This window comes from Elgaria multicarinata, chromosome 13, assembly GCF_023053635.1.
Source record: "Elgaria multicarinata webbii isolate HBS135686 ecotype San Diego chromosome 13, rElgMul1.1.pri, whole genome shotgun sequence".
NCBI lineage: Eukaryota > Metazoa > Chordata > Lepidosauria > Squamata > Anguidae > Elgaria > Elgaria multicarinata.
In genome coordinates this window covers 6,882,979-6,910,128 of record NC_086183.1, presented here as the reverse complement: position 1 = coordinate 6,910,128, position 27,150 = coordinate 6,882,979, and the positions used below count along the sequence as shown (strand labels likewise).

The 27,150-nt window shown below is 46.7% G+C and overlaps 2 protein-coding genes across 2 annotated transcripts in view; both read left to right on the top strand.

The window, feature by feature from the left end:
• Positions 1-10,894, top strand: part of LOC134408477 (angiopoietin-2-like) — a 32,831-nt gene extending 21,937 nt beyond the window's left edge. Inside the window, exons 6-9 of the mRNA XM_063140776.1 lie at positions 1,285-1,386; positions 6,077-6,243; positions 8,719-8,849; positions 9,562-10,894. Of these exons, the coding sequence (XP_062996846.1) occupies positions 1,285-1,386; positions 6,077-6,243; positions 8,719-8,849; positions 9,562-9,746 (585 nt within the window). The 3' untranslated portion in view covers positions 9,747-10,894. The remainder of the gene's footprint in view (positions 1-1,284; positions 1,387-6,076; positions 6,244-8,718; positions 8,850-9,561) is intronic.
• Positions 10,895-17,781: 6,887 nt separating this feature from the next.
• LOC134408101 (uncharacterized) overlaps positions 17,782-27,150 on the top strand; it is a 32,492-nt gene continuing 23,123 nt past the window's right edge. Inside the window, exons 1-4 of the mRNA XM_063140189.1 lie at positions 17,782-18,019; positions 22,302-22,450; positions 23,167-23,327; positions 25,132-25,291. Coding sequence (XP_062996259.1) covers positions 22,304-22,450; positions 23,167-23,327; positions 25,132-25,291 — 468 coding nt within the window. The 5' untranslated portion in view covers positions 17,782-18,019; positions 22,302-22,303. The remainder of the gene's footprint in view (positions 18,020-22,301; positions 22,451-23,166; positions 23,328-25,131; positions 25,292-27,150) is intronic.

Here is a 27,150-nt window from a genome sequence, read left to right as displayed (position 1 = left end):
ATGACTCTGTGAACAGAATGCTAGAAGGACCCTTGATCTAATCCAGCAGGGCTCTTCTTATGTCCTTACGAAGCAGCTGCTTAGAAAAGGAAAGGAACCTCTCGCACAAGCACTGAGTCATTGCTGACTCTTGGAAGGACGCCAGCTTTCGCTGATGTTTTCTTGGCAGGCCTTATAGCGGGGTGGTTTGCCATTGCCTTCCCCAGCCATTATTCCCTTTCCCCCAGCTAGCTGGGTACTCATTTTACCGACCTCGGGAGGATGGAAGGCTGAGTCGACCCCAGCCGGCTGCCTGAAACCAGCTTCCGCTGGGATCGAACTCAGGCCGTGGGGAGAGTTTCGGCTGCAGAAACTGCTGCTTTACCGCTCTGCGCCACACGAGCTGCTTAGAGGGCTAGAAAAAATCGGTTGCACAACCCCCTCTGCATCCCCTATAACAAGTGTGGGCAACTTGTAGCCCTCCATATTTTTGGCCTACAACTCCCATCAGCCCTAGCCAACATAGTCAATAGTGAGGGATCGTGGGAGTTGTAGGCCAACTGGAGGGCCGCAAGGTGCCGTCCCTTGCCATCCCTTGCCCTAATTTCCAAGCCTTGTTCCAGATGTTCATGGATGCCGCCTGCACCATTCACAGGAGGTGAAGGTAGTGTACAGATGTAGTGATGACTACCAATTCGGATGGTATCAAAATGGAATTGGGCACATTCATGGAGAAGAAGGCAATCAGTGGCTACTAGTCCTGATGGCTATGTGCTACCACCACTTTCAGAGGCAGTATGCCTATGTATACCAGTTGCTGGGGAACATGGGTTGGAGGGTGCTGTTGCACTCCTGTTATTCTATGGGCAGCTGTTTGGCCTCTGTGTGAACAGAATGCTGGACTAGCTGGACCCTTGGTCTGATCCAGCAGGGGTCCTCTTATGTTCTTATGAAGCAGCTGTTTAGAGGGTTCGAAAAATTGGGTGCACAACCGCCTTCTGAATCCCTTTCTGGTAGCTGCCCATCTAACGCTACAGAGCAGGGAAGGGCCTCCGCAAAGTTCATGGTTGATTGGCAGCTGGGAGAAAATGGTCTTTCGGATACCTCTGCCCCAGATCTCTTCGGGGCTTTGAAGAATTTAAAGAACAAAAACAGCACTTTTAAATAGAGCCTGGAAAGAAACTGGTGCCCTACATTTATGGCGCTTGGCTCTCGTTAACAGCCTGGTTGCCATGTTCTCAACCAACGGCAGTTTCCTGAAGTTTCTCAAGTCCCCCCTCCATTAATGTGTTGCAATGTGTGCAGGTGCTTTGCGACATGGAGACCAATGGAGGAGGCTGGACTGTACTCCAGCACCGGAAGGATGGTTCTGTGGATTTCCAGCGCACCTGGAAGGAATATAAAGAGGTAAGGATCCAGGGACCCACCTGGAAATGTCATAAAGACCAAGCCAGTAAAGGGCCAGGGTCTCTGAGGGCCAAACCAGACTTGACAAGTGTCCCTACATTAAGGGGAAATCACATTGCTTACCTGGAGCTTTTGTGCTTCCTGCTTTTTGGCACGATTGTTATGGGCTCTGTGTGATGACCTGTGCCCAGGTGTGCGGCTCTCCTTGACATTCCAGTCAGCACCCAAGATATTTTAGGAACATAGGAAGCTCCCTTATACTGGCTCAGTTCAGACATGTTAGCCAATGCAGTGTGTGAAAACACTCAACGGTTGCATTTTTAGGGGTTACTCCCCAAACAACATGTTCCAACTCCACCGTTGTGTGACTGCGGGCTACCGTGGGGTTGAGTAAAATCCATTGCGACGTTTGACTGTACCTCCACCCTCTCTCCTCCCACAGTCTTTTCGATGGTATCCCATCAGCCATTGCTGCAAAAACACAATCCTGCCGACTCTCCTAGAGGGGCACTCGCTCCTTTTGCCGCTCTTGCCAGGGAACTCTGTAGCCAGTGGGAAAAGTCAACTCAACGGAAAACTCCATGGAGCCCGCCACACAACATGCAACACAATGGTTGTGTAGAAACTCTCCTCTGCGCAGCGTGTATTCTGCGCGGAGCGTTTCCCCCGCAAAAAACCTCCACCATTGTGTGGAGTTTTCCTGCCAGACAACACATTTCTCAACAGTGGTGTAAAAACTCCACCATGGAGTTCTAAAACCACTGTTGAGAAATGTGTTGTCTGAACTGAGCCACTGAATCTGACCTTTGGTCCATCTAGGCCAATACTGTTGACACTGACTGGCAGCAGTGCCCCAGGGTTTCAGGTAGGAGTTTTCCCTGCCCTACCTGGAGACGCCGGGGATCAAACCTGGGACCTTCTGCCTGCAAAGCAAATGTTTTACCACCAAGCTACAGAGCCTCCCCATGTGGAGGTGAATTCAGGTGGTTGGTGCCTGTGGCAGGCCATCCACATGAATCCATTTCAATGGGGTTGATGCAGAAGTACTTTTGCTTCCTAACTCCTGAAGGACCCAGGCTCCCCATTTGTTTATTTATTTGGAACAGAAACAGGCAAGTTCTCCAAAACTCAACTTTGTTCAAACTAGAAATTTTGTTCCATCCACCCCACCCCCACCCCATCATCAGAAAAACTCAGGTAATTCAAGGGCTTGTAACATCACTCCCTGCTCCTGTCCCACTGCAGCGTTTTCCATCCACCTCCCCCCAACCATAAAATTCCACTCTGTTAGATTGTCGGGAGGAAGGAATGCCGCGGGGGCAAGATCTGAGGGTGGGGACGGGAGCCTGCCCCCCACCCCCACCCCCACCCCACCGTGGCTTTATCCTTGCCACATCAGCTTTATTGCTACAGAGCTCTCGATCTGATTTACAGCCTGTGGCCGCCTGCCTGAAACCAGGTCTGCTGGATTAGCCAGGTATTTGCGGCTTCTGTAAGAGCTTTATCACACCAGTGTTATACTGTGCAATCACTGCGAATTGCATGCAAAGGACTCCGAAGTTTTCCATCTTATAATCTGCTTTTATTGTGAAGTACACCCATGTAGATCACAATATGAATATGAGCCAACTGTGCAATATGGCTGCAAGAAAGACAAATGCTATTTTGGGCTGCATTTATAGAAGTATAGCTTCTAAATCACGTGAGGTACTGGTTCTTCTATATTCAGCCCTGGTTAGGCCTCATCTAGAGTATTGCGTCCAGTTCTGGGCTCCACAATTCAAGAAGGACGCAGACAAGCTGGAGCGTGTTCAGAGGAGGGCAACCAGGATGATCAGGGGTCTGGAAACAAAGCCCTATGAAGAGAGACTGAAAGAACTGAGCATGTTCAGCCTGGAGAAGAGAAGATTGAGGGGAGACATGATAGCACTCTTCAAATGCTTAAAAGGTTGTCACACAGAGGAGGGCCAGGATCTCTTCTCGATCCTCCCAGAGTGCAGGACACGGAATAACGGGCTCAAGTTAAAGGAAGCCAGATTCCGGCTGGACATCAGGAAAAACTTCCTGACTGTTAGAGCAGTACAACAATGGAATCAGTTACCTAGGGAGGTTGTGGGCTCTCCCACACTAGAGGCCTTCAAGAGGCAGCTGGACAACCATCTGTCAGGGATGCTTTAGGGTGGATTCCTGCATTGAGCAGGGGGTTGGACTCGATGGCCTTGTAGGCCCCTTCCAACTCTGCTATTGTATGATTCTATGATTCTGCTTTAATTGTGCTTCAAAGGCAAAAGACTCGACCTATTTTGGTACTACTTTTGGAGCTAATCACTTGTTGTTTTTCAAGTGGCCACTGGGGGCGCAGGAGCAGGATTTGATAGGTTTAAAGAAAAATTAAACAAATGCCTACATCTGTGTAAGTTTTAAAGATAAAGACATCAAAATTGGCACAGTAATAGATATTAAGGAGAGCTTTAAGCAACCAAATTTGAATCAGATTGGGTCATCTGTTGATTTTTTATGATTTTTTACATTTTCCCCCTTAAACCCATTTCCTGGTATGCAAAGGATCTTAGGAGCGCTGCCGCCCGGGGTGTGATATAGCTAGCAACAACAACAACAATGACAGCTAAACGCTGTAGGGGATAATTCGAGGGAAACAGGTACGTGGGATGAAGCTATAACTCTCCCACCTAGATAGAGGCCAACACAAATCTAAGGGAAAGAGAGTGAAGTCTTTGTGGTTTCTGGGGGTTCAGGTGAAACTCGTCTTCTTGCTCAGCACTGTGGGGCAGTCAGAATGCTCAATTCTGCTCAGCACTAATTGAGGTCTGTCGCCTTCACTCTGGTTAAGATTTGAAATGTAGAGGGAAACCCTGTCAACACAAGACTTGGGAAGGAGCATAGAGGGAGACATGAGAGAAACCTCCAAGCAGAGGCAGGAAAACTGGAGACGTCTATTCATGGCTACTAGTCCCGATGGCTATGTGCAGCCTCCAGTATCAGAGGCAGTAAGTCTATATGCACCAGTTGCTGGGGAACATGGATGGGAGGGTTCTGTTGCACCTGTGCCCTGCTTTGTTGGCCCCTGATCGACAGCTGGTTGGCCACTGTGTGAATGGAGTGCTAGACTAGATGGACCCTTGGTCTGGTCCAGCATCAGGGCTCTTCTTATGTTCTTAAAGCTGCCTTATCTATGGTTTATTCATTGCAGATTTAATGCTTGACCACAGTTAGTGCATTCCATGGTTTGCAAAACCACTTTGAACCTTGGTTTCACATTCTAGCTTACAGCCAATCCTTAGCCATGGTTTAGGTCCATCTTCCCCAACCTGGTGCCCTCCAGATGTGTCAAACTACAACCCTCCACAACTGCAGATGGGAGCTTCCACATGAAAAATTCTCTGCACGCAGAAAATTAGATGTCAAGGAGAAGGCTGGTCCGGAAGGCTTCTCCATGGCATGCCAATAGGATAAGACGTGCAGAGAACAGTCCTCTGTTTAAAGGCCTGCCAAAGGACCATCCTCAGTTTGAAGGTGTCCTCTAGTTGAAGGGCTGCCCTGTCCAATTCCTGTTTAAAGGTAAAGAACCATAAGAGTGGTTACCCATCAACAGTTATCACCTGGACTGCGACCTGAACAGGCAGACACACAGGCCAGCTGGTCAGTCTCCCACGCTATGATGAGATGGACGTTATTTATTTTATTATTTATTTATTTATTTATTACATTTATACACCGCCCCATAGCCGAAGCTCTCTTTATGGCTCGGTTTACACAACCCTACAAACCAGAGTGTGAGTTGAGTATGGATTATTGCTGAACTATGCTTTGTTGTGCTGTGTGAACCCAGCCACACTAACAAAACATGGTTTGTTAAACATTGTTTGCTGCCTACAGTATTTTGTATATAGGCGGGATATAAACTGAATAAATAAATAAACCACAAACAACCTACAGTTCACAATCCAACAAAACATGGGTTCTCTTTGTTGGTTGTTCATGGTTAACAAACTATGGTTCATTTGTGAAGCTTGAGTTCACACAACAACAAGAACCCATGTTTCAGATACAACTCACACTCAACCACACTGTCACCTCTGCAGAGTCAGCTGAGCCCTAGGACTTACTGTAGTTTTTGCCACATGTTGATTTGGGACTCTTAAAGCTTCATCCCACGTACCTGCTTCCCTCGGATTATCCCCGTAGCACTAAGCTTTCGCGGTTGTTGTTGTTTTTGCTACCGGGCGACAGTGATCCTTTGTATACCAGGAAGTGAGTTTAAGGGGGGAAATGTAAAAAAATCATTAAAAATCAATGGATGACCCAATTCAATTCAAATTTGGTATGCTTAAAGCTCTCCCTAATATCTATTACTGTGCCAATTTTGGTGTCTTTATCTTTAAAGCTTACGCAGATGTAAGCATTTATTTAAAATCCTGCTCCTGCGCCCCAGCGGCGGCTTGGAAGATACGCTCAAAATGTAGGGGCTAAATAGGGTGAATCTTTTTGCTTTATTGCACAATTAAGGCAGGATGCCTGGGAGTACTTCACAATCAAAGCATATTAGAAGGTGGAATACTTCTGAGTCCTTTGCATGCAATTCACAGTGATTGCACAGTATAACGCTGGTGTGATAAAGCTCTGAATGCTCCCCTGTGCGTCCTTTGACATTTCTGTATATCCCTTGCAGGGTTTTGGGTCCCCGCCTGGAGAATATTGGCTGGGCAACAACTTTATCCACTTGATCACCAAACAAAGTCCCTACTCCCTCTATATCAAGCTCCAAGATTGGGAAAACAACGAGGCCTATGCCACCTATGAGCACTTCCAAGTAGGCCCTGAGGAGCAAAACTACCGGTGAGCCATCCTTGATGAACGTGCGTTGTCTCCTTGTTCAAGCAGAGCTGTTTATTTACCCTTTTAAAATATGGTTTTTCTTTCATTAATGGTTTTTCATTTTTGTGAACCGCCCAAAGAGCTTTGGCTATGGGGCGGTATAGAAATATAATAAATGAAATGAAATATCTGAAGGCTTCCTTGTAGGATCAAACCCCGCCAAGGTGTGCATAGAAATTCATGATAACGGGCCGACAACACGCTAAGCCATGGTTAGGCCGCTAACCCTTTTGCAGCAAATGGTTAGTGAGCGTGTTTAAACCGGGGTTATGTAGCCACCATGGTTAGGGACGGTTCACACGACACATTAAGCCATAACGTTTAGCTCAAAACGCTTAACCACCCCGGCTTAGCGTGTTGTCTGAACAAGGTCATTAACTATCATCGCTTTAAGACCGCTGCAACAAAATCGACAAATAACCAGCAATAACACATGATGACAAAATGACATTCAACCCAGTAAAAACACTTACAACAAAATCAAATCAGTAATGAAAACTATAGCAGCGCCATCAATATAGGGACCGAATAAAATGTCTATTTAAGAGAAGGCAATTGTAAACAAACAGGTGTTTGTTTGTTTGTTTGTTTTTTAAACGGCCTGTTTAAAGCCCTGCAGTGATGAGGCCTCCTGTATTTCCATTCCATAGTGTTGTGGTTCCTGGTCAGGCATTCCTTCATTCAGTAGGTTACTGGTTAACAGTCCAGGGTAGTTAGATGATGTTTTATCAAAAGCAGACAGGCCTGGCATCACACAGCATATCTGGACAGCAGACAGCACCCGAATTACCTGGGAATGTCTGTCCCTGATGCCTGCGCTGAGGTCCCATTTTTAAAATAATAAATAAGCAAGCAGTACTTTTCTGGAGTTGTGACACCAAGTGGTTTCCAGCTGCCATCTTGAATTTGTCCCTCAATGCCCTGGAAATTAAGCCATTCCACAGCACATTGGAGAGTGGGCAGAAATGGCCGCTACTGAAGAAACATCCCTGCAGCTATCTTTACTTTTAGGGCCTCAAGTTCTGGGACATGGGGGTGGGGGTGGCGAATCCAAGGTGTTGGTCCAACAGTGCTTGGTGCTGTATTCTTCTTTAAAGGAGGCTTGTGGCAGGTGGCTGGTCCACAGGTCAGCACTTTGCTGCAGGATGTCTCCCGTGGCCAGGTCCTGGTGCTTGTGTGAGAAACAGCAGTTGGCCACTTTAGGAAGACAGAGGCTGAGTGAACTTGAGCTGGTGAAGATGAAGCGCCTTGGGGTGCTGAGTCTTTGAGCATATCTACATTAAGAGAAAATCCCGCATCCTTACCATTTCTTCTTCTTCTGGGGTCTCTCTGTGTTGACTATGGCTCCTTTCAATGGCGACCATGTGATTTATAATTGAAAACTTTCCCTCTCCATAAAGTTCAATGAAACAGCACCATCTAGTGGCTGTATTATAGCACAATGCCGACTTTACACGCTAGGAATATCCCGTGGTAATTTTAAATAGTATAATATCTCTGATCTTTTTAAAAGTGAGATTACCGGGGGAAGGCACGGGAGACATCCTGGAGGTTGATGGTGTCATGTAAATGACCCGCAAATGTCCATGAGTGGCCAATCATGAAAGGGCAATAAACTGATCTTGTAGAGAAGCTCTTTCTCTTTCTGGGGACGTGATGAAGGGCAGCAGATCCACTGCCTTGTAGGGGTGTGTCTTTGCCTCCACTTACATCCTGTTTGCATATTTATGAATAAAGCAAATATTTATTAAGGCATCTTCAAACTCCAGTGCTCTTTGATCCAAAGAAACTAAACCTGGTAGGGTGGCACTGTGTCCCTTTATAACAACAATAGCACAGAACAGTCCTCTATTTGCAAGGCTGCCAGAGGACTGACCTCTGCTTGAAGGTGTCGTCCGTTTGGTGGGCCATCCTATCTAGTTCTGGTCTAAAGATAAAGAAACCATAAGAACTGTTGTCCCTCAATAGTTAGCACGTGAACAACAGAGTGAAGGCAGGCACATGGATTACCTAGTCACAGTCTTCCACATTAGGGCAAGGTGTACTGTATTTCTGTTTAAATTATAGTAATTATTTCTAAATCGGCATCTATACATATAAATTAACATGTACAAATTTGTGTCTTTTGTCCGGTTCTTTGGTGTTCATAAATGGCCACCCTAACCGCTCACCACTCAAGAAGGTGTAACAATATCATATTCCAGTTGCCTTTCCAGGTAGGCTTAGGGGGAAAGGGGGCACAATTTCTTGTGAACAAAGCTTCTCTCGCAAACCTGCACCTTAGTTGGCTCCTTTAGCCTTCTCACTGGCTTTGGCTGAGACCCGGAGCAGGTTTGCCACTCCACTAACTTTGGAGCCACCAGCTTGCACTGGACACATTCAGTGGATGATTGTGGTTGACATCGGTGTCTTTACCTCCCCCCCCCCCCCCGGCAGACTTTATGTGAGGAGCTACAGCGGCACAGCCGGGCGCACAAGCAGCCTCAGTCCCTCAGGGACGGACTTCAGCACCAAAGATATCGACAACGACCGCTGCGCGTGCAAGTGTGCGCAGATGGCTGGTGGAGGTAATGAGCAGGGGGGGAGCATTGCGTATTTGTGTCACCTACCCCCAGAGGAAGAGCGGAGGGTTCGCAGTGGCCTTCTGCTGTTGGAACTTCAGTGGTTCGGGCCTTGCGGTTTGCTGAGGTGGCCACTGACAAACTCAGGGAAGTCTGGAAATTAATAGAGTGAACCAGGCCTGTAGCCACCTGGGGCGCATGATGGTGGTGGTGGGGGCCTGCTCCCTTAAATGTTCTTTGTCCCTGCTAAAAAATGTTGACAAACAAATAAAGTTTACAATTTTGCCTTTAAAAGGTCTGCAAACCACATAAATTGCCCCCCTACTTTTTGGGTGTCCCCCTAAATATTCTTTGCCCCTGCTAAACATTTTATACAAACAATTAAAAAAGAGTTCAAAATTTTGTCTTTAAAGGGCCTGAAAACCAGATGACCTGCCTCCTACTTTTTTGGTGCCCCCCCTCCAATTTTTTTTAGGTGAGGGGGCTCAGACCTCTGGATGCGAGGTCAGAGTGCTGTCTCCTACCTCGGATCCAGGCATCCAAACTACCCTATGGGACCCTGCAGATGCTGCCTGGGGCCATAGGACTGCTCTCTTAGTTGGAATCAGATTCTGAGAAAGTTTGGGGGCGTAATTTGGGAGGGGCATTGTTGAGGGGGCTTTAGGGCAGAACACCCTTAAGCCCGAATGTCGCTTATTCCCTCTCTTTCCCCCGCCAGGGTGGTGGTTTGACGCTTGTGGGCCCTCCAACTTGAATGGCATTTATTACCCGCCCAGCCCTGCCATGATCAGATACAACGGCATGAAGTGGCATTACTGGAAGGGACCCAGCCACACTCTCAAGGCAACCACCATGATGATCCGCCCTGTGGATTTCAGAGAGGAGAAAGGCAGCGCGCCGTGAGCGGCCATGTGGCTGAGATGGACGGATTGGGTGGGAGGGACGAGCAAGTTCAACCGAAACCCCAACGCAGCGCTGTGGCTCCCTTCAAACTTCTTTCAAGCTCAGTGGAGGATGGTGAACAGCTCATCGGTGGACTGGGACTAGGGCTGGCTGGACCCGTCCGTCTTTGTTCTTGCCGAGATGGTTGGATTTTTGAGGTCAAGCATGTTCTGCCCTGTTTCTGCAGAAGTTTGTGATTTAAGAACAGAAAGAAATATGTACAGAAATCCATACTTTTGTGTGCATTTTTGCTGAAATGTACCTTTAAAAAAAAAAAAGATCCCCCCAAGTATTTTCCATTGCTGTAATGCAGCTTTGTGCATACTTTTCTGAAATACATGCATTTGGTGTTCATTGCTCCCTAATATTCAAATCTTTGTGCACATTTTTCCCTGATGAACTGCATCACCAAGTGCGGATTCAGGGATGCAACTGTGTCTCAACTTGTATATTGGGAGGTGCAAATTTGCTAAGTTTCGATTAAAACCTCAACAAATTTCTTACTAAATTAAGACAGCACTGTGGTGTATGTTGGTAACCACAGGGGGGAAGTAGTCATAGGAGAAGCACGATGTACCACACCATGCAAATCTAGATCATGAAGTTTTAATATATGGATAATTGTCTGGGAAAGTAGAGATAAACTTGAAATGTATTAGGAAATAATGTTTTAACTTCTGCCTTCTCCAAGTCAATTATGAGAACCAAGGTTTCACCATCACCATTGCAGCAAAAATTTGAACAGGTTCCAACCCCAAGGCAACTTTTTTTTTAGATAACCCCACCCTTTCAGAACTGTAAATATTTCTAGTTGGGGGGGGGGGATCCATTCCAGAGATAGAAGCAAGAGAGAGCTTCTGGGTATATAGGTAGATAATTGCAGCTATGGCAGGAGATAATACACACATTTTGACCTATGCTTTTAATCCTTTTTTTTTTTCCAGTCCCTCTTACACATCTGTAGCAGAGGACCACTTGTTGAGAATTCTCTCATTCTCCACATTCTTAGATTATCACCTTGTCTCCCAGTGCCTGGTATGAAATCAAATGTTAGTGATGAAGGTGGAAGCTGATTTGTCCCACTAAATAAAGCTAAGTTTATCTCTGTTTTTGTCAGTCACTTGTTTATGGTTTGCACGTCATGGCCAATTCCTGGGTTGTTCAACCCAGGAATTGGCATGGGCACATGGCTTAACTCTGGATTGTTTAACCCTTAAACAGCCCAGAGTTTCTAGGTTTCACACATCACGAAACAACCTGAGAATGGGATGTCCCTGGGTTGTTAATTGACAGTGAAAGTGTACTCGCTCACAAACAAATCAGTGCTACAGCAAATGTCCCAAATTTGTGACCATCACCATTCACCACCCCAGACATATTGTGTGAATGTTCAAAACCCAGAAGGTTTGGCTCAGATGGAAGATGTCTTCAAGGAGCTCTGTGCTCACAGGTGTCCTCCTTTCCTTTCACAAGCGCCTCTATTGGGACTCTTCCTCCACTCAGGCTTCTCGCTACAGATCCATCAATGGATTCCGAAATGTGTTGCAATGTTAGCAGGAGCTGCGCAGGCAACCTGGAGAACTGTGATACCAGACAGATACCTGTGCTATCATATTGAGGTCACATCATCACTCACTTGCTGGAGCGCTGGAGCAGAAAATAATAATAATAATAATAATAATAATAATAATAATAATAATAATAATTCTTACCCACCTCTCCATTTTGATCGAGGCGGGGAACAGCAGTAAGTGTAAAATACATAAAATACTGATTTGAAACTATATACATTGTTAAAATATCTTTAAAAAAACATCCTAAAGGCATCCTAAAAGCCTTTAAAAACTGAACGACTCCCCTAACTTTGCTCCAGTGTATATGAATTTCAGGGATTAATTGTTTGCCAGGGATCTCCTTAAATTGCCACCAGTAAAGGCTCAGGCCAGTGGAAAACACTGCCATGCCTGCCTGTTCTAGGTTGTTGCGATGCCCCACAGAAATGGCATGTTGTACCCAAATCTGTGAGCTATTTCTTTGCTATAACTGTTTGGAGACGGCTGCGGGGAGAGCTATAAGCCCAACCACTAGTGGTGGTGTTAAAGCTCAGATGAGATATCACATCAAACCAGGGTTTGCACCAAGTTTCGAACTCAAACCATGGTAGCAGGCAAAACATTTTTACAGTTGCTGGTCTATTTCCATTTTCTGTCTCTTCATCTCTCCTGTTTCTATACAGCAGCTGCCTGTGCAGCCAGAGTTACAGCCATGATCTGTCAATTCAACCTTCAATCCAAAACCATTGTTTGCATAAAAACTGGCCTGCAAACCTCCACTTTCCCCAATTCCCATTAGATCGTGCTCCAAAATTTAATCAATTCCCCATTCATCAGCCATAATTACTTCAGTACATTAAATTTGAAATAAAATTAGGCAGTGCATGATTCCATTTGGTGGAAGGTTTCAAAATGCTGGCTGGGTGGCAAGAGGCGCGAGGCAGACGAGGAAGAAAAAAGTTTGGGAAGAGGAGCCGTGGAAGCTGGTGGCTCCAATGTCAAGTGGGGCGGTGAATCCCCCCCCGCCCCAGGTTTCACTCAGAAGTAGTCAGAACTCTAAAATACATTATGAAAATGTAAACGTTTAAAACTACAATATAAAATATCAAAATATTTATTATTTCAAATAAAATACTTCTGCTTCTAGTACCAGAGACATGTTCTCCTGTTTTCTTCCTTCTCCCATTGGTGCCACTTCCTCCTCCTCCACCATTTGTTGGGGAAGAGACAAGCCAGAATTCCGGGTTCGCATATCACAGCACCGGGAACAATCAGGCAGCCATGGTCTAGCATGCGCACATGTTTAAAAAGCAAACAAATAAACTGGGGGTTTATGACATGCAAACCAGGCCTTATGCTTGGTTCAGACATCACCCTAAACCATGGTCAAGGAAGACTCCGGGACTGTTCAGACATCATGCTGAGCCACCACAGTTAAGGCTTTTGGCCTAACTATTGTGGCTTAGCAGGTGTGTGGGTGGGTGGGGAGAAAACCACTCCCATGCTGGTCATGGAACCATCCTGGGTAACCATCTTGCTGCAGTAGGGCTAAGGCCCCCTTGGGATGGCTTACTGTGAGCCCAGTGGTGAAAATGGGCTCTGTGGAAGGTTAAAATGTTGCGGCCATAAAGATGGTGGGCTAGAGCGTTCTGCAATTCCGGTGACACTCTAGCCACCGCAGACTTTTTTTATGGTCATGCGGCCATTTTTTCTGCGGTTTTGGAGTGCAGTGGGCTTTTGGGGGGGACGGCGGTTTGGAAATGCAGCATCCATTTGCGCTGCAGAGGATGTCGGGATGAACGGTTTAACTGGGCAGAGGTATGTGCCCTAACTACAGAGAGGGGGAGTAGTGGAAGCATGCTGCACCATGTGGTTTCGCAGTCATGTGGCAGACCCAGTTGCAGTTGTTCCGCTAACCTTCCCCCTCTCCGCAGTTCCCTACGGACGTCCGGCGTGACGTCTGATTTGACAAACCCTGGTTTGTGATCAGTTGGAAACCCCAAAATTAGAAAACACGTGGTTTGAAATTTTGGAGCTTGATCTAGTGGGAATTGGGAAAAGTGGAGGTTTGCAGGCCAAGTTTTATGCAAACAATGGTTTTGGATTGAAGGTTGAATTGACAGATCATGGCTTTTTAATGTTTACTGTTTAAACTTTTGTGAACCGCCCAGAGATATACCGCTGTGGGGCGGTATATAAATGTAATAAATAAATAAATAAATGTGAGAAGCCAGTCAAGTTTGAGGTCGTATAAAGGATTCCAAACAGTGCAGCAGAAGGCAGGGGCGAGGTCCAAAACAGTCCAGCACTCGGTTCACAGAAGGTAGTTGATCCAAATGTTGAAGCTAGTCAGGGATTGTCCAGGAGGGTGGTCTGGGTGGGTTGCCAAGGGCCCAGGGATCTGTATAGTCCAAAGAAGCAAAGCAAGAATGGTGCGGTTGACAAGCCTTTTGTCTACAGCAGAGAGTCGGCCCTGGCTGAGTTGATTTATAGCTGGCCATTAATCAGCACAGCTGGCTCATTAACTCAGCGTGTTGCTCTTAAGGGAGGCCACACGCTGTCTCTCTGGTGCTGGCTTTTAGTCCTGCATCATTCCAAAGGATGAATTATCTCTGCCTCTGCCTCCTGCATTTGGGGGAGTTCAGGAATGTTGCTAGAGGTGCCAGGCTGCTCTTCCAGTGGTCCCAGGGGAGTGCTGTCAGCCAAAGCTTCCAGCTCCCCGCCTGGCTCCAACTCCCCCCCCCCCCGCTGTGCTGGCTCTCCCCCTCCTCTTCCTCATCATCCTCGAGGTAAGGCATGACAGATGGTCCTTAAGGTAACTTGTTCTCGAATTGATTTGCCTTTGGCTTGCTTTTGGATTAGCACTCTGTCCTATTCTTGAAACTCCATTTTGGTGCAGAGGTTGCCATTTCAGAGGAGGTGGGCTCATGGAGAGAGAGAGAAACACATACCACCTACCAGCTACTATTTTGGGCATTGTTGTTGTCGTTATTATTATTTTACATCTGCCTATTGCAGATCAACTGCAATTGAAGGCGAACTACTGTAGTGGGACCAATTCCAGAAGACCCATCCAGAATCGGAGGGTGACAGTGGCGCACGGCATTGCTTCCCCCATCTCCACGTCTCCATCCCTGAGCCTTCTCTTTCAGAAATCCTCCATGCCTGAACTTCATCCTACGCCATAAGGCTTAATTTTGTTCAAGGCAAGATAGACAGATGTAACAGATAAACTAATCAGGGATACAAGCCTAATAACAGAAGAGCCCTGAGGCTGGATCAGATCGAGAGCCCATCTAGTCTGCCAGATCTGGGAGGGTGTAGCCAAATCATGGGTGTGGTTGATAGTAAATTAGTGATATAAGCATAAGTTGGCAAAATGTATTCGGCCTTATGAGAGAAATACATGGGTTACCATCATGACATGCACCACAACTCACAGGCTACAGATCATGCCTGTACCTGAAGCAGTGTAAGTTCTTTGTGTTGGCCCATACCTTTTTCTTCTTCTTTTTTACTGCTGTTACTATCTTACCTCTAAATAAAAACTGAGAAAGGAACTCACTAGGTGGGATTATTGCTTTTTTTAGGAGTATTGCTTTCCTAAAGAACCTCTGTCCCTAATAGAACAATTACTCATTCGGGATAATCTGGGAGTGGGCTACAAATTCACTGAAGAATTATTCTGAATCAAGGTGTTTTGTGTGGGAAATGAATTGGCTCTCCCCCACTGCCACTAGCTCCTCCTGCTCGTCCTCCTCTTTCTCATCCTTACTACTGCTTGCTTGACAGTCAGGGAGCAAGGAGACTGTGGCATCCCCTGCTCCTCCATTTCACCTCTACCTTTTATTTATTTATTACATTTTTATACCGCCCAATAGCCAAAGCTTTCTGGGCGGCGGCTCACAAAAATTAAAACCATGAAAAGCACAATAAAACAAGTAACAGTCTAAAAACACAAATACAAAATACAATTTAAAAAGCACTGAAGTCCTACTGAGAAAAATATATAGTTTAGAATCACTAATTGTCTGGGCCAAAGTGAAAGGCAGGCGAGGTGATGTTTGCCCTGTCCTGGATGGGGTTGCACTCCCCCTAAAGCATCGGGTCCGTAGTTTGGGGGTGCTCTTGGATCCAGAACTGTCACTTGAGGCACAGGTGAACTCAGTGGCAAAGAGCACCTTTTATCAGCTGAGGTTGATATACCAACTATGCCCTTATCTGGACAGAGATAGCCTAGCTACAGTTATCCATGCTCTGATAACCTCTCGCTTGGATTACTGCAATGCGTTATACGTGGGGCTGCCTTTGAAAACGGTCCGGAAACTTCAACTGGTACAAAACAGGGCAGCACGGTTACTAACAGGGACTGGCCGACGAGACCACATCATGCCAGTCCTTTTCCAGCTTCATTGGCTGCCAGTCCAGGTCCGGGCCCGATTCAAAGTGCTGGTATTAACATTTAAAGCCCTAACCGGCTTGGGGCAAGGCTATCTGAAGGAACGCCTCCTCCCGTATGTACCTGCCCGGCCCCTAAGGTCATCCTCAGGGGTCCTTCTCCGCGAGCCCCTGCCAAAGGAAGTGAGGCAGGTGGCTCCCAGCAGGAGGGCCTTCTCTGCTGTGGCACTCCGGCTGTGGAATGAGCTCCCTAAGGAGGTTCGCTTGGCACCTACATTATATGCTTTTAGACGCCAGGTGAAGACCTTTTTATTCTCCCAGCATTTAACAGTCTATAAATAAATTTTAACTTGGTGTTTTAAATTTGTAATTTTGCATTGCTGCTGTTTTTATCTGGTTGAGCTTTTATATTGTATTTTATATTGTGGTTTTATACTGTTGTTTTCTACTTTGAATGTTTTTAATTTTTGTGAACCACCCAGAGAGCTCCGGCTATTGGGTGGTATAGAAATGTAATAAATAAATAAATAAATAAATAAATAAGCAGGTTGCAATCGTGATGAGAAGAAGCAACTCCAGGGGCCCTTATCAGTGGGGCCCTGCCATTACACAGGCTCTGAACACCAGGCTTGGCTGTGGCTACTCTCTGCTCAAGCCAAGCACCACCACTTGATATGCCTGAGGCAAGGGATAAAAACCACCTTCCTCCAAACTATGTGGAGAAAGGGGTTAAATGGAGAAGGATTTCAATAATAAAATAAGGTACTGTGAGTTATATGTGCTGAGGTGAATTATTGTCGGCGTGGGTGTTAAATGAATAAACTTCAGATGTTAAATGCCAAACAGACACGTGGGATTTTTGTGACAGTTAAAACAAAATAATTAAAATTTATTTTAAAAGTTCACAAGCTTTGTTTCAAAATAAAATGTTTAAAAACCTTTTTGAAACCTTTTATCCAATCCTTCCAGCCATTCGCATACACGCTTTCCTTTCTCTCACACAATCACTCTTGTGCACATACATCAGTTATGTGCACACCACACTCCAAAGACACCACTCTCTACACTGAACCTCAAATTCTCCAGACCCAAGTACTCTAAACACCAAGAGCTAACACACAGAGAGCCCTCACTAACCGAGAGAGCGAACAATCCCCTCAGTCCTTCCCTTATAGACCGCTCCTTCCCCCTCCTCAGACATTCTAACTCCGGCCACTCAGGCCAACATTCTAAAAACCACAGACTTACAAACGCTAGACATACATTTGGGAACTGACTTGGGTGTAACGCCACAGGCCCCTGCTGGGATCTGGACCCTGGCAGGTGCCCAACCATGTTTGACACCAGACTTGCAAGATTAGCCCAATGCTGTCAGCTCTTCCACCTTAAATCCTTATTTGATCATCCAGCCTGAAGAAGAACGCTGTGTAAGTTGAAAACTTGCATACTGTCGCCTCTTTTTGCTTTGTTTTGTTTCTTCCTCTACGATTGTACTGCTATGTATGTAAAATGTGTTTCTGTGATATTACAATTTGATAAAATAATACTTTTCTTGAGAGAGAGAGAGAGAGAGAGAGAGAGAGAGAGAGAGAGAGAGAGAGAGAGAGAGAAGGGAAAAAAGAATCAAATCCCCTGGACACTTTCATACGGCATTGGGAAAGTTGGTTGATCCTATCAAAGGCAGGCATTTCACCACCCCTGTGAATTGTGAAAAGCCATTCTCCGACCAGACCTGGGCAACTAGTTCACCTGCCTGCTTAGGTGTCGGGGGGGGGGGGGGGACGGGACAGGGGCAGGCGGGCGCCGCAGCCAATGAGTGAGAAGCTTCCGCCCCCTGACGGACAGTCCAGGAACAGCAAGGCTCACCTAGGCGGTGTCGCTTAGGATGGGAAGCTGCAACTATTTGCGCTGCAGTCTTGGGTTGCAGCTCTGCTGCTTGTTTGCCGAACCGGACCCCTCCTCCCTCGGCCTGGGAGGACGTTTCCCGCGGATGATCCTCCTCTTGTACACGGCCAGGCCTTCTGAGATCCGGAAATGGGAGGGCCACATCCAGAGGGGTGGAAACTTCAGCGGCAGCGGAGATGATTTGTAACGTCCTTGCAAACGCGCGTGGGTAGACCGGGCAGGATCGGGCCGGGGAAAGAGATCGTTCAGTCTTGCACACACCCGTGGGCTGAGGGACGCCTCGCTGTCGCCGCTTTGCAGGCTGGTGGGAGCTTGCAGAGCGCAGGATTTGTGCAATCGCGACCCCCCCTGGATCGGGTCTTGGCTACCAGGGAGAAGGTAAGAGAGCGTGGCGGTGGCGAGGGCTGCAGTCCCGTCCCACTACCCCCATTACTCGGTGGATCCAGCGGGGCTTACTCCCGAATGGATCTCTCCAGACTTGGGAGAAGGAGCAACCCAGGCCACAGCGAGACCTAAGGTTTATCCTGGGATCATCCAGGGTTCACCCCTGCCTGAGCACTGGATCTCCTGTGTGTCACCTAGATGAACAGGTTTGACCCCTGGACGATCCATGGAAAACCTTAGGTCTAGCTATGGCCCCAGTGGCAGCTGCGGTTCAGTGTAAGCAAGTGTGAAGCGACGCACGTTGGGGCAACAAAACCCCAACTTCATGGATAACGTGAAAGGATCGGAGCTTAAGGTGACCGGCCAAGAAAGAGATCTTGGGGTTGTGGTGGATGAAAACACTGGGGGGTGCGGTGGGGGTGGGGGGTGGGGAAAGCAAACTCTCTGTTTCGCATAATTGGGGAAAGAGTTTAGAATAAAATGGCCAAGATCATACTGCAGTTGTACAAATCTGTGGCATGATTACACTTAGAATACTGTGTACAGTTCTGGGGACTCCACCTAAAAACAAACAAACGGTATTGTAGAGTTGGGGAAAGTGCAGAAAAGGGCAACTAAGACCATAATCGTCCAGGGGTCAAACCTGTTCATCTAGGTGACACACAGGGGATCCAGTGCTCAGGCAGGGGCGAACCCTGGATGGTCCCAGGATAAACCTTAGGTCTAGCTGTGGCCAAAGATGATCAAGGAAGTGGAGCGGCTCCCCTATGAGGGAAGTTTACAACAGCTTGGAGACCTGATAGAGGTGTACAAAATTATAAATGGTGCAGAGAGTGTGGATAGGGAGACCTCTCTCTCTCTCTCTCTCTCTCTCTCTCTCTCTCATAATACTAGAACCCAGTGGGCTCCTCCCACGAAGCTGATGGGTGGGAGATTCAGGACAGATGAAAGGAAGGACTTCTTCACATAGCGCATAGTTAAACTATGGAATTTGCTACCGTGAGATGCAGTGATGGCCAGCAATTTGGATGGCTTTAAAAGGGGGATTGGACAAATTCCGGGAGGAGAAAGCTATCAGTGGCTACTAGTCCTGATGGCTCTGTGCTACCTCCACTTTCAGAGGCAGTATGACTATGTACACCAGGTGCTGGGGAACATGGGTTGGGGGATGCCGTTGCAGTCCTGTCCTGCTTGTAGGCAGCAGGTTGGCCACGGTATGAACAGAATGCTGGACTAGATGGATCCAGCCTCAGGGCTCCTCTTAGGTTCTAACTGTTTGTAGGAATGCAGCCTTCAGTAGAGTCAAAATGCGAGCAGAGCAGGGGTAGGGTGGGGTGGGGTGGGGTGGGGTGGACTCTCCCTTCCCCCACACACTGTAACTGATTTTGGGGTATTAGAATCCTTTTCAGGTACTTATTTATAGCAAGTAAAAGAATTAACCTGGGATACATTTGGTAAGCGAAGCTTTAAGAAGCAAGTCAGACAAACATGTCAACACAGATCTCCAACATTTAGAGCAGTGGGCCCCATGTCCTGCATCCCTCAGTCTCTTTTTGAAAGCCCCCTGCCAGTGGATCAGTTCAGGCAAGAGCAATTTGCCCCTTCTCTGGGCAGGGTAGAAGCAGGAGAGAGAGAAGGGTGTGTCAGAGAGAGAGAGAGAGAGAGAGAGAGAGAGAGAGAGAGAGAGAAAGAATGAAGGGGACCCCCCCACACACACTTTTTTGCCTTGATCCTTCCCATGGCCCCAAATAGTTTACCTCTGGGGGTATGCAGACCGAGACAAAAGAAGACATTGCTCACCCTTGGTTTAAGGTGGTTTCCAGAAACCCCACAGCACTGATGGAGCCACGTGCTCCCCTTTGTGAAGTGATACATCCATTCAGTTCAGTGGGATGCAGGCTTAGTCTATGCATGTAGAAGAATGGTGTGATAGTAGTGGGCTTGAACACTGCACTTTGCATGTGGTTCACCGCTGCAGGCTGCGTGATGTGTGTGGTATGAATTGAATCCCATTTTTGAACGCTCCCATACCTGAAGCTCCCTGCAATACAGAAAACCAGAACAGGAAGCTAAGGGGCTATATTAGACCCTTGTGGTTTGATGCACTTGCGTATTTTGTTTTTTCCATATAGGGATTTTTAAAAAAACATGCGTATCATTCAAAAGTGATGCTCCAACTGCAGTATTGAGCGATGCAATCTGTACTACATTTTCAGTGTCCCTCTGCCTCATTGTTGTTTTTATAGCTTTCAGTGTGTGGCTGATACTTTACAGCATTTCAAGGCAGCAAGTCCCTGCCCCAAGGAATTTACAATCTAAAATTGGACACAAGGGAAGAGAAGACAGAGCTAAACAGGCTGATGGCTGGGAATGATGGGAGTTGTAGTCCACATCTGGAGGGCACCAGGTTGAGGAAGGCTGTGGAAGAGCGCTGCGGTTTCAGTCTCGTTGCTAAACAAGACCTGGTCTGCAAGTTCTGCAGCAAGATAATGTGGTAGAACAGACTTTACCACTCCTCTGACTGCAGCGGGGTGCCCCCTTTGGAATCTCAGAAACGTTTTGCCAGTCAACATTTAGCACCAGCGGGGAAAGGGTTTTAACCTAGCCTTCCTGCCCTGCTGTGCTAGTTTTTACCTGCAGGGAGCTTTTCACAGAATGGAGCATTCAGACATGATATGACCTGCTGTGAGTTAACTCTCTCCATCCTACCTGCCAAATTCTACCAGCGCTTTATGCCAGCATGTGCAACCAAAACCTCTGGTGCAGAAGACTGCAAAGATGGTTGCTTATTGTGAGATGGAAAAAAATCAAGATGGCGCCAAAGTCATTTCTCCCCACTCCCCACACCACTAGCTACTCCAGGTTTTTATTTAGTGATGTACACCCTCTTCTAGCAACAGATTTTTCTCTTCTTTCTAGATAATACAGAGCCCAGGAAGCGCTTGGTGAAACCTAAAAGCTAGCTCACTCCTCTGTGATTTTTCTTTTATTTTTTTTGGTATTGTATCTATTTGGATTGGTTTTTCTTCTCCAAGAGTACAACATGTTCCCTGCATTCTCCACCCCACCCTTTCCCCCTGTTTTTCCCTCCAGACTTCTACATCTCTAGACGCACCAGCATAAGACTTGGGAAATTTTCACTCCTGAAAGCTGAGACACTCCCCTGTGTGGGGGAATATTTGGTTTATATCTCTTTAATTATCTCTAAAGTGCCACAAGACTCTGCAGTTTTTACTGCTACAGACTAACACTTCTAGTCAACTCACTCTCTGGAAATTTAATTATTTTGGCTGCAATCCTGTGCATGTTTAGACAGAGAAAAGAAAAGGTCTGGCTGGGGCATGCTAAGAGTTGTAGGAGTAATTTTTTTCTGTCTAAACATTCATAGTATTGCACCCTTAACAAGTTATATTTCTTATCACATCTCTGTGCTCCAACATGCAGTTCAGGTGCTACGGGAGCCCCAATTTGGATTCAAAGTGGGAATGGATTGATTTTATTACATTAGATTATTATTTGTAACCCACCCTTCCTCTAAAAAGTTTTATTTTATTTATTTATTTATTTTATTTATTACATTTTATACCGCCCAATAGCTGAAGCTCTCTGGGCGGTTCACAAAAATTAAAACCATAATAAAACAACCAATAGTCTAAAAACACAAATACAAAATACAGTATAAAAAGCATAACCAGGATAAAGCCACGCAGCAGAAATTGATATAAGATTTAAAAAAAGTTGGAGGTGGTGCACAGGGTTTCCCACTTTCGTCCTCGCATCCCCAACTGGTGTCTTCAAGATGTGTTGGACTACAACTCCCAGAATTCTCAACCAGCAGGTTCATCGGCTATGCTGGTTGGGAATGAAGAGAGTTGCAGTCTAACACATCTGGAGGGCACCAGTTTGGGGAAGGCTGGTTTAGACTGAGAGGCTGTGATTGGCCCAAGGTGGATTTCATGGTTGAGTATGGATCTAAACCTGGGTCTCCCTAGTCTACAGGTCAACCATGACGACACCATGCTGGCTCTTCACTCTGGGTTGTGTTCTAGCTGTACAAAACTCTGTCACATAGTGTGAGCAAAAGCTGGACCATAGGGATGGGATGGAACAGTGGGTGGGAAGTTATGCCCTTGAATTTCCCTTGGGTCTTCCTCAGTTGGCCATCATGCCCTAATCCAAGGAAGACAGGTTACTTCTTGGGCAGATGGTTGGAGTTTTGATCTTTTGTGGAGCTGCCACATGCTCACACTTGTGTTTTCTCTACTGCATCCCAAAGTGATGGCTTTGCTCCCCATGATTGCTCTACTGCTGTTGGCCAAACTGAACACCGGGCAAGACTTCCCTTTCAGAGACCCCACGTTGCCTTGGGAGGAACGGCTGGATGACCTGGTGAACAGGTTGACGCTGGAGGAGATGGTACTGCAGGTACGAGAAAGGCTTTGGATGGGCGGGTTGGGAATGAAGAGTCCGGGCAGGTCTGGCAAACGGCATCCAAGATCCCTGGGAAGACCATAACAAGATCCTTCCTGGATCAGATGAAAGATCTATATAGATCAGAAAGACCTACCTAGTTTCCCATGGTGGCCTTCATTGTGGCAGGCACTACAGTGATCTCTAGCTGTTATAAAGGATGTTGAGATGAACACTGTTGTGCATTCAGTGAACGCATGAGGGCAGCTGTAACCCATTCATTCCCAGTGCCGATGACCAATGGTTGCATGTTCAGCAGTTGGAGGAAGAGGGAGACAGGTGTTTGCAAGGATAGAAACAGGAAGGGTGGAAAGAATCCAGCCATTGGGATGATGATGTTGATGATGATAATAATAATAATAATAAATTTGTTACCCGCCTCTCCCTCTGGATGAAGTTGAACTCTTGCAAAGTTAAGCTGACAGGAAAAGAGAGAGACTGCGCAAGCCACTGATTGACTTCCCTGGGGGAGGGGCTTTAGCTCAGTGCTATAGAGCATCTGCTTTCCATGCAGAAAGTCCCAGGTTCAACCCCCAGCTTCTCCAGGTAAGGTGTGGAAAGAATCCTGCCTGAAACCCTGGAGAGCTGCTGCCAGTCCGTGTCGACAATACTGGGCTAGCATGGCCTGACTTGGCATAAGGCAGCTTCCTATGTTCCATCTCTCCGCGCAGATGGCAAGAGGAGGTTCAAATGGTAACGCACCAGCACCACCCATTAAGCGGCTGGGCATTGGGCCCTACAGCTGGAATACAGAGTGCTTACGTGGGGATGTAGAGGCCCATGGATGGGCAACTTCCTACCCCCAAGCCCTGGGCTTGGCTGCCTCCTTCAGGTATGTCTGCTGCTGCTGAGGGGTGGGGCTTATGCAATCCAGGGCAACCTGAAATGACCATGGATGCTCTTTCCTGCTTCGTTCCTAGACAGGGCCTGATTCTCCCTCAACCTACCTTCCTCATGTCTTGTTTTGAACCCAGCCAGGGTTGGCACCAGCCCCCTCACACCGTTGCTGAGGTCCCAGCACCCTGATAGGGTCCACAGTGCTGATGCCTGCCCTAGTGGACAGCCATGAACTGCCATTTTGAATTTCCCATGCTGCCCCAGGGGGGCCAATGTGGCATTGCTTTCAGGCATTCTAAGGAACAGCAGTTGCCTGATGCCAGTCAGAGGGCTGCAGCCTCTTGGCAAGCATTCTTGTGGGTCCCGTGGGTGAAAGAGCGAAGCCATGGAGGGCAGTTCAGTGCAGGCCACCTGACACCTAAAATTATGCACCCACAACTTCCCCATGTGGAAAATTCTATTAGTTTATAGCTTTAATGGTTGAGAGCCACCCAGAGAGCTCCAGCTATTGGGTGGTGTAGAACTGTAATACAATTAAGTCATTATTATTTATCGAAATGGCTGATGAGGAATGTTCCTGCTGGCTCGTCAACTGTGTTTTGGTTCCTCTGGTAGGGCTCCTGCATAACAGGCAGAAACTGAACAGGTTTAGCTTTCCCTGTGCATAGTATCACTATGCTGGGAAAAGCTACACCATTCTGTTAACCCCACAGGTGTTAAAAGACACAACCTCTGCTTTGTAGGGATCCTCCTTTTTTTCAGCGGCCATTTTAAAGGTTAAGGCTAGATAGAGACAGGGCCTGCTCAGACAACATGCTTAGCCATGGTTAGGACACTAACCCTTTTTGGATCAAATGCTTAGTGAGCATGTTTAAACGGCAGTTATGTAGCCACCAGGGTTAGGTATAGTTCACATGACATGCTAAGTCATGGTTCACATGACACACTAAGCCATAATGCTGAGCTCAAAATGCGTAACCACCAGGGCTTAACATGTGGTCTGAATAGGGTCATAGCGTTGTTGTGCTGTTTTCCAAAATGCTGAAGATGCTTTGAAAGCGGTGTCAGAGCTTGTGGTTCATACCCTAACTCATCCCTTATCCCGTCTGGTAAACACGATTGGTATTGTTTCAAAAACACGTTTGACTTGAAGCAAGAGAAGGACAAATGAAACAGGTGTGTCACCACCGCCCCTACCCCCCGGGGTGTCTCTGGAGCCACTTTCAATTTTCTGAAAATGGCCTTTCGGTCTAACAGGCCGCTAGCTATTTAGGCTGGACGTGGTCACTTCAGGAGGCATTTCAGGGCTGGCTGAGCACAACTCTGTAATTCAGAAATATTCATCACACAGAAAACTAGAAACGGAAAATCACCCGGCTGGTTTCTATGACACCTTGAAGTGCAAAAAACAGCCCTTCGTGTGTCACTGTGACCATCTGTGCCACCCCGGCATTGGCCTGTTTGAATATGCCCTGTGTCGGTCTACAGCAACCTGGTGGCATCCAGATATGTGTGGCATCAACTCCCAGTATCCTCCAACCTGTGTGGAATAATACATATTGAGGCGGTCCATGCAATGGTCTGTCTCAGTATTTCAAGATGGCAGCCGAACCCAAAGAAGGTTCTATCCAGCCAAGGTGCATAGATGCCAATTTTATATAGTGTAGTTTTGAGAGAGAAGGTGATTCAAATCCCGTCACCTGCCCATCTGTAGTCTGAAGTGACACAGGCTAGCCAAGAGCTAGGCTAGAAAATAGTTTTTTCCCTTCCCTTCAACTGCACCTTCTGTTTCCTGACAGCCCTCAACTCATTTACCATGTCGCCAACGCCACAGCCACAGAGGTTCGTGCCAAACACAACGACTTCGTCTCTCAGGGTTACTATGCCGACCACACGGGCCTGAGCTGCTTCAGCCCCGTGTTAAACATCATGAGGCACCCGCTGTGGGGAAGGAACCAGGTATGAATCGTTTAGACCAGGGGTGTTGAACTTTTCTCAGCCCAAGGGCCGAATTCCAATTGGGAGAAGGCCCCGGGGGCCGCATTTCAGTGGTGGGTGGGGCTAAAAGCAAAGGGGGCAGGGCCAAAATGCCAGCATATTTTTATTATTTTATTTATTTATTTTATTTACATTCTACCGTGACCTCTGCAAAGATCGTATTACCCCAATTCTCTTTAAAAAAAACACAAGTAAATCTGAAGCATTTTATTTAAAATATTTATTATCATACTGGAACCCCCATCTTACACACAAAGTAGCATGATTTTGTGCCTCTGCTATCATCTGCAGAAAAATTCTGATAAATTAAGGATAGCAAGCCTTTACAGAGGTACATTACTATTATGTTTATGACATCTTGTGTTTCAGATACGTGGCTCTTGTTCCCCTGTTTTTAACTTTGGCTATGGGGCAGTATATAAATGAGAGCTTTGGCTATGGGGCAGTATATAAATGTAATAGATAAATAAATAAATAACTGGATTGCTTTTTATAATAATTGTAATTGTAGTTATTTTAATCTGCTGGTCAGTGACTCTTGTCTCCCTGTTCTTAATTTGGCCTGCTTTTATAATTACTGTATTTCTAGTTTTGTTTAATCTGCTGGTCTATGACTGTAATAAAAATTATTTGATATTTTATTTACAATATTTATATACTGTTCCCCATTCAGCATTTCAGAGCAGTGGACAAAATGAAATAGAATAAAAACAGAATAAAAACACATTAAAAGTACATTTTAAAAGAAACAAAGTGCAGAATAAACTGTGGCTGGTCCTTAAGGGACGGCATCCTGGAACAAGGAATACAAAGTTGGTGCCTGTCTGACCTCCAGAGGCAGGGAATTCCATAGGAGGGGGGCCACCACACTGAAGGCTCTTCCCCTGGTGGTCTCCAGTTGGATGCTAGGTCTATGTGGAACCACCAGGAGCCTGCCCTTGGATGACCTCAGTGACTGGGCAGGATGGTAAGGGAGAAGGCGCTCTCTCAGGTAGCCTGGTCCCAAGTTGTTTAGGGCTTTGGTACAGGTTTAAGAACCTTAAACCTGGCCCGGTAGCGAACAGGCAGCCAGTGCAGTTCCCTCAGCAAAGGAGTTACATGCCCGAAAGGGGCAGCTCCGGACAACAGCCGAGCTGTAGCATTCTGCACTAGCTCCAGCTTCCAGAACAGCTTCAAACTCTTACTGCCAGCAACTAAACTTTAAGAGAGAGATTTCAAGTTTTTAAAATGGGGAGGGGGGGAGTCTGTACAAAAGCCAGGGAGCCATCAAATGATCCGTGGTTGTGGGGTAAGAGGGAATCCCGGAGGGGTGGATTTGTTCCCTGGGCGAGAGGTTCTGCACCCCTGATTTAGAAAACAGGGGAAGTTATACTTGGGATAGTGGGGCCTGGGGGCGGTGCTTAAGGTGGACATAAAATTACAGGTGTGGATTATTTGGATGCTGCATTGTGGATTTCTGGTCCCAGAATTCACCCACATAGCCAAGCTTAGAGAACTGAGATGGTTGTTACCTTCTCTCCACCCGCTAGATTTTGTTTTGTATTTTAGGGTGCAATCCTGTGCATACACACTTGAGGCACAGGTGGCCTCAGTGGCACGGAGTGCTTTCTACCAACTCCAGTTGGTGGCCCAGCTACGCCCCTATCTGGACAGGGATAACCTAGCTTCAGTCGTTCATACTCTGGTAACATCCAAATTAGATGACTGCAATGCCCTCTACATGGGGCAGCCTTTGAAGATGGTTCAGAAGCTGCAGCTTATGCAAAATGCAGTGGCCAGATTGATAACTGGAACAAGGAGGTTTGAACATATAACACCAA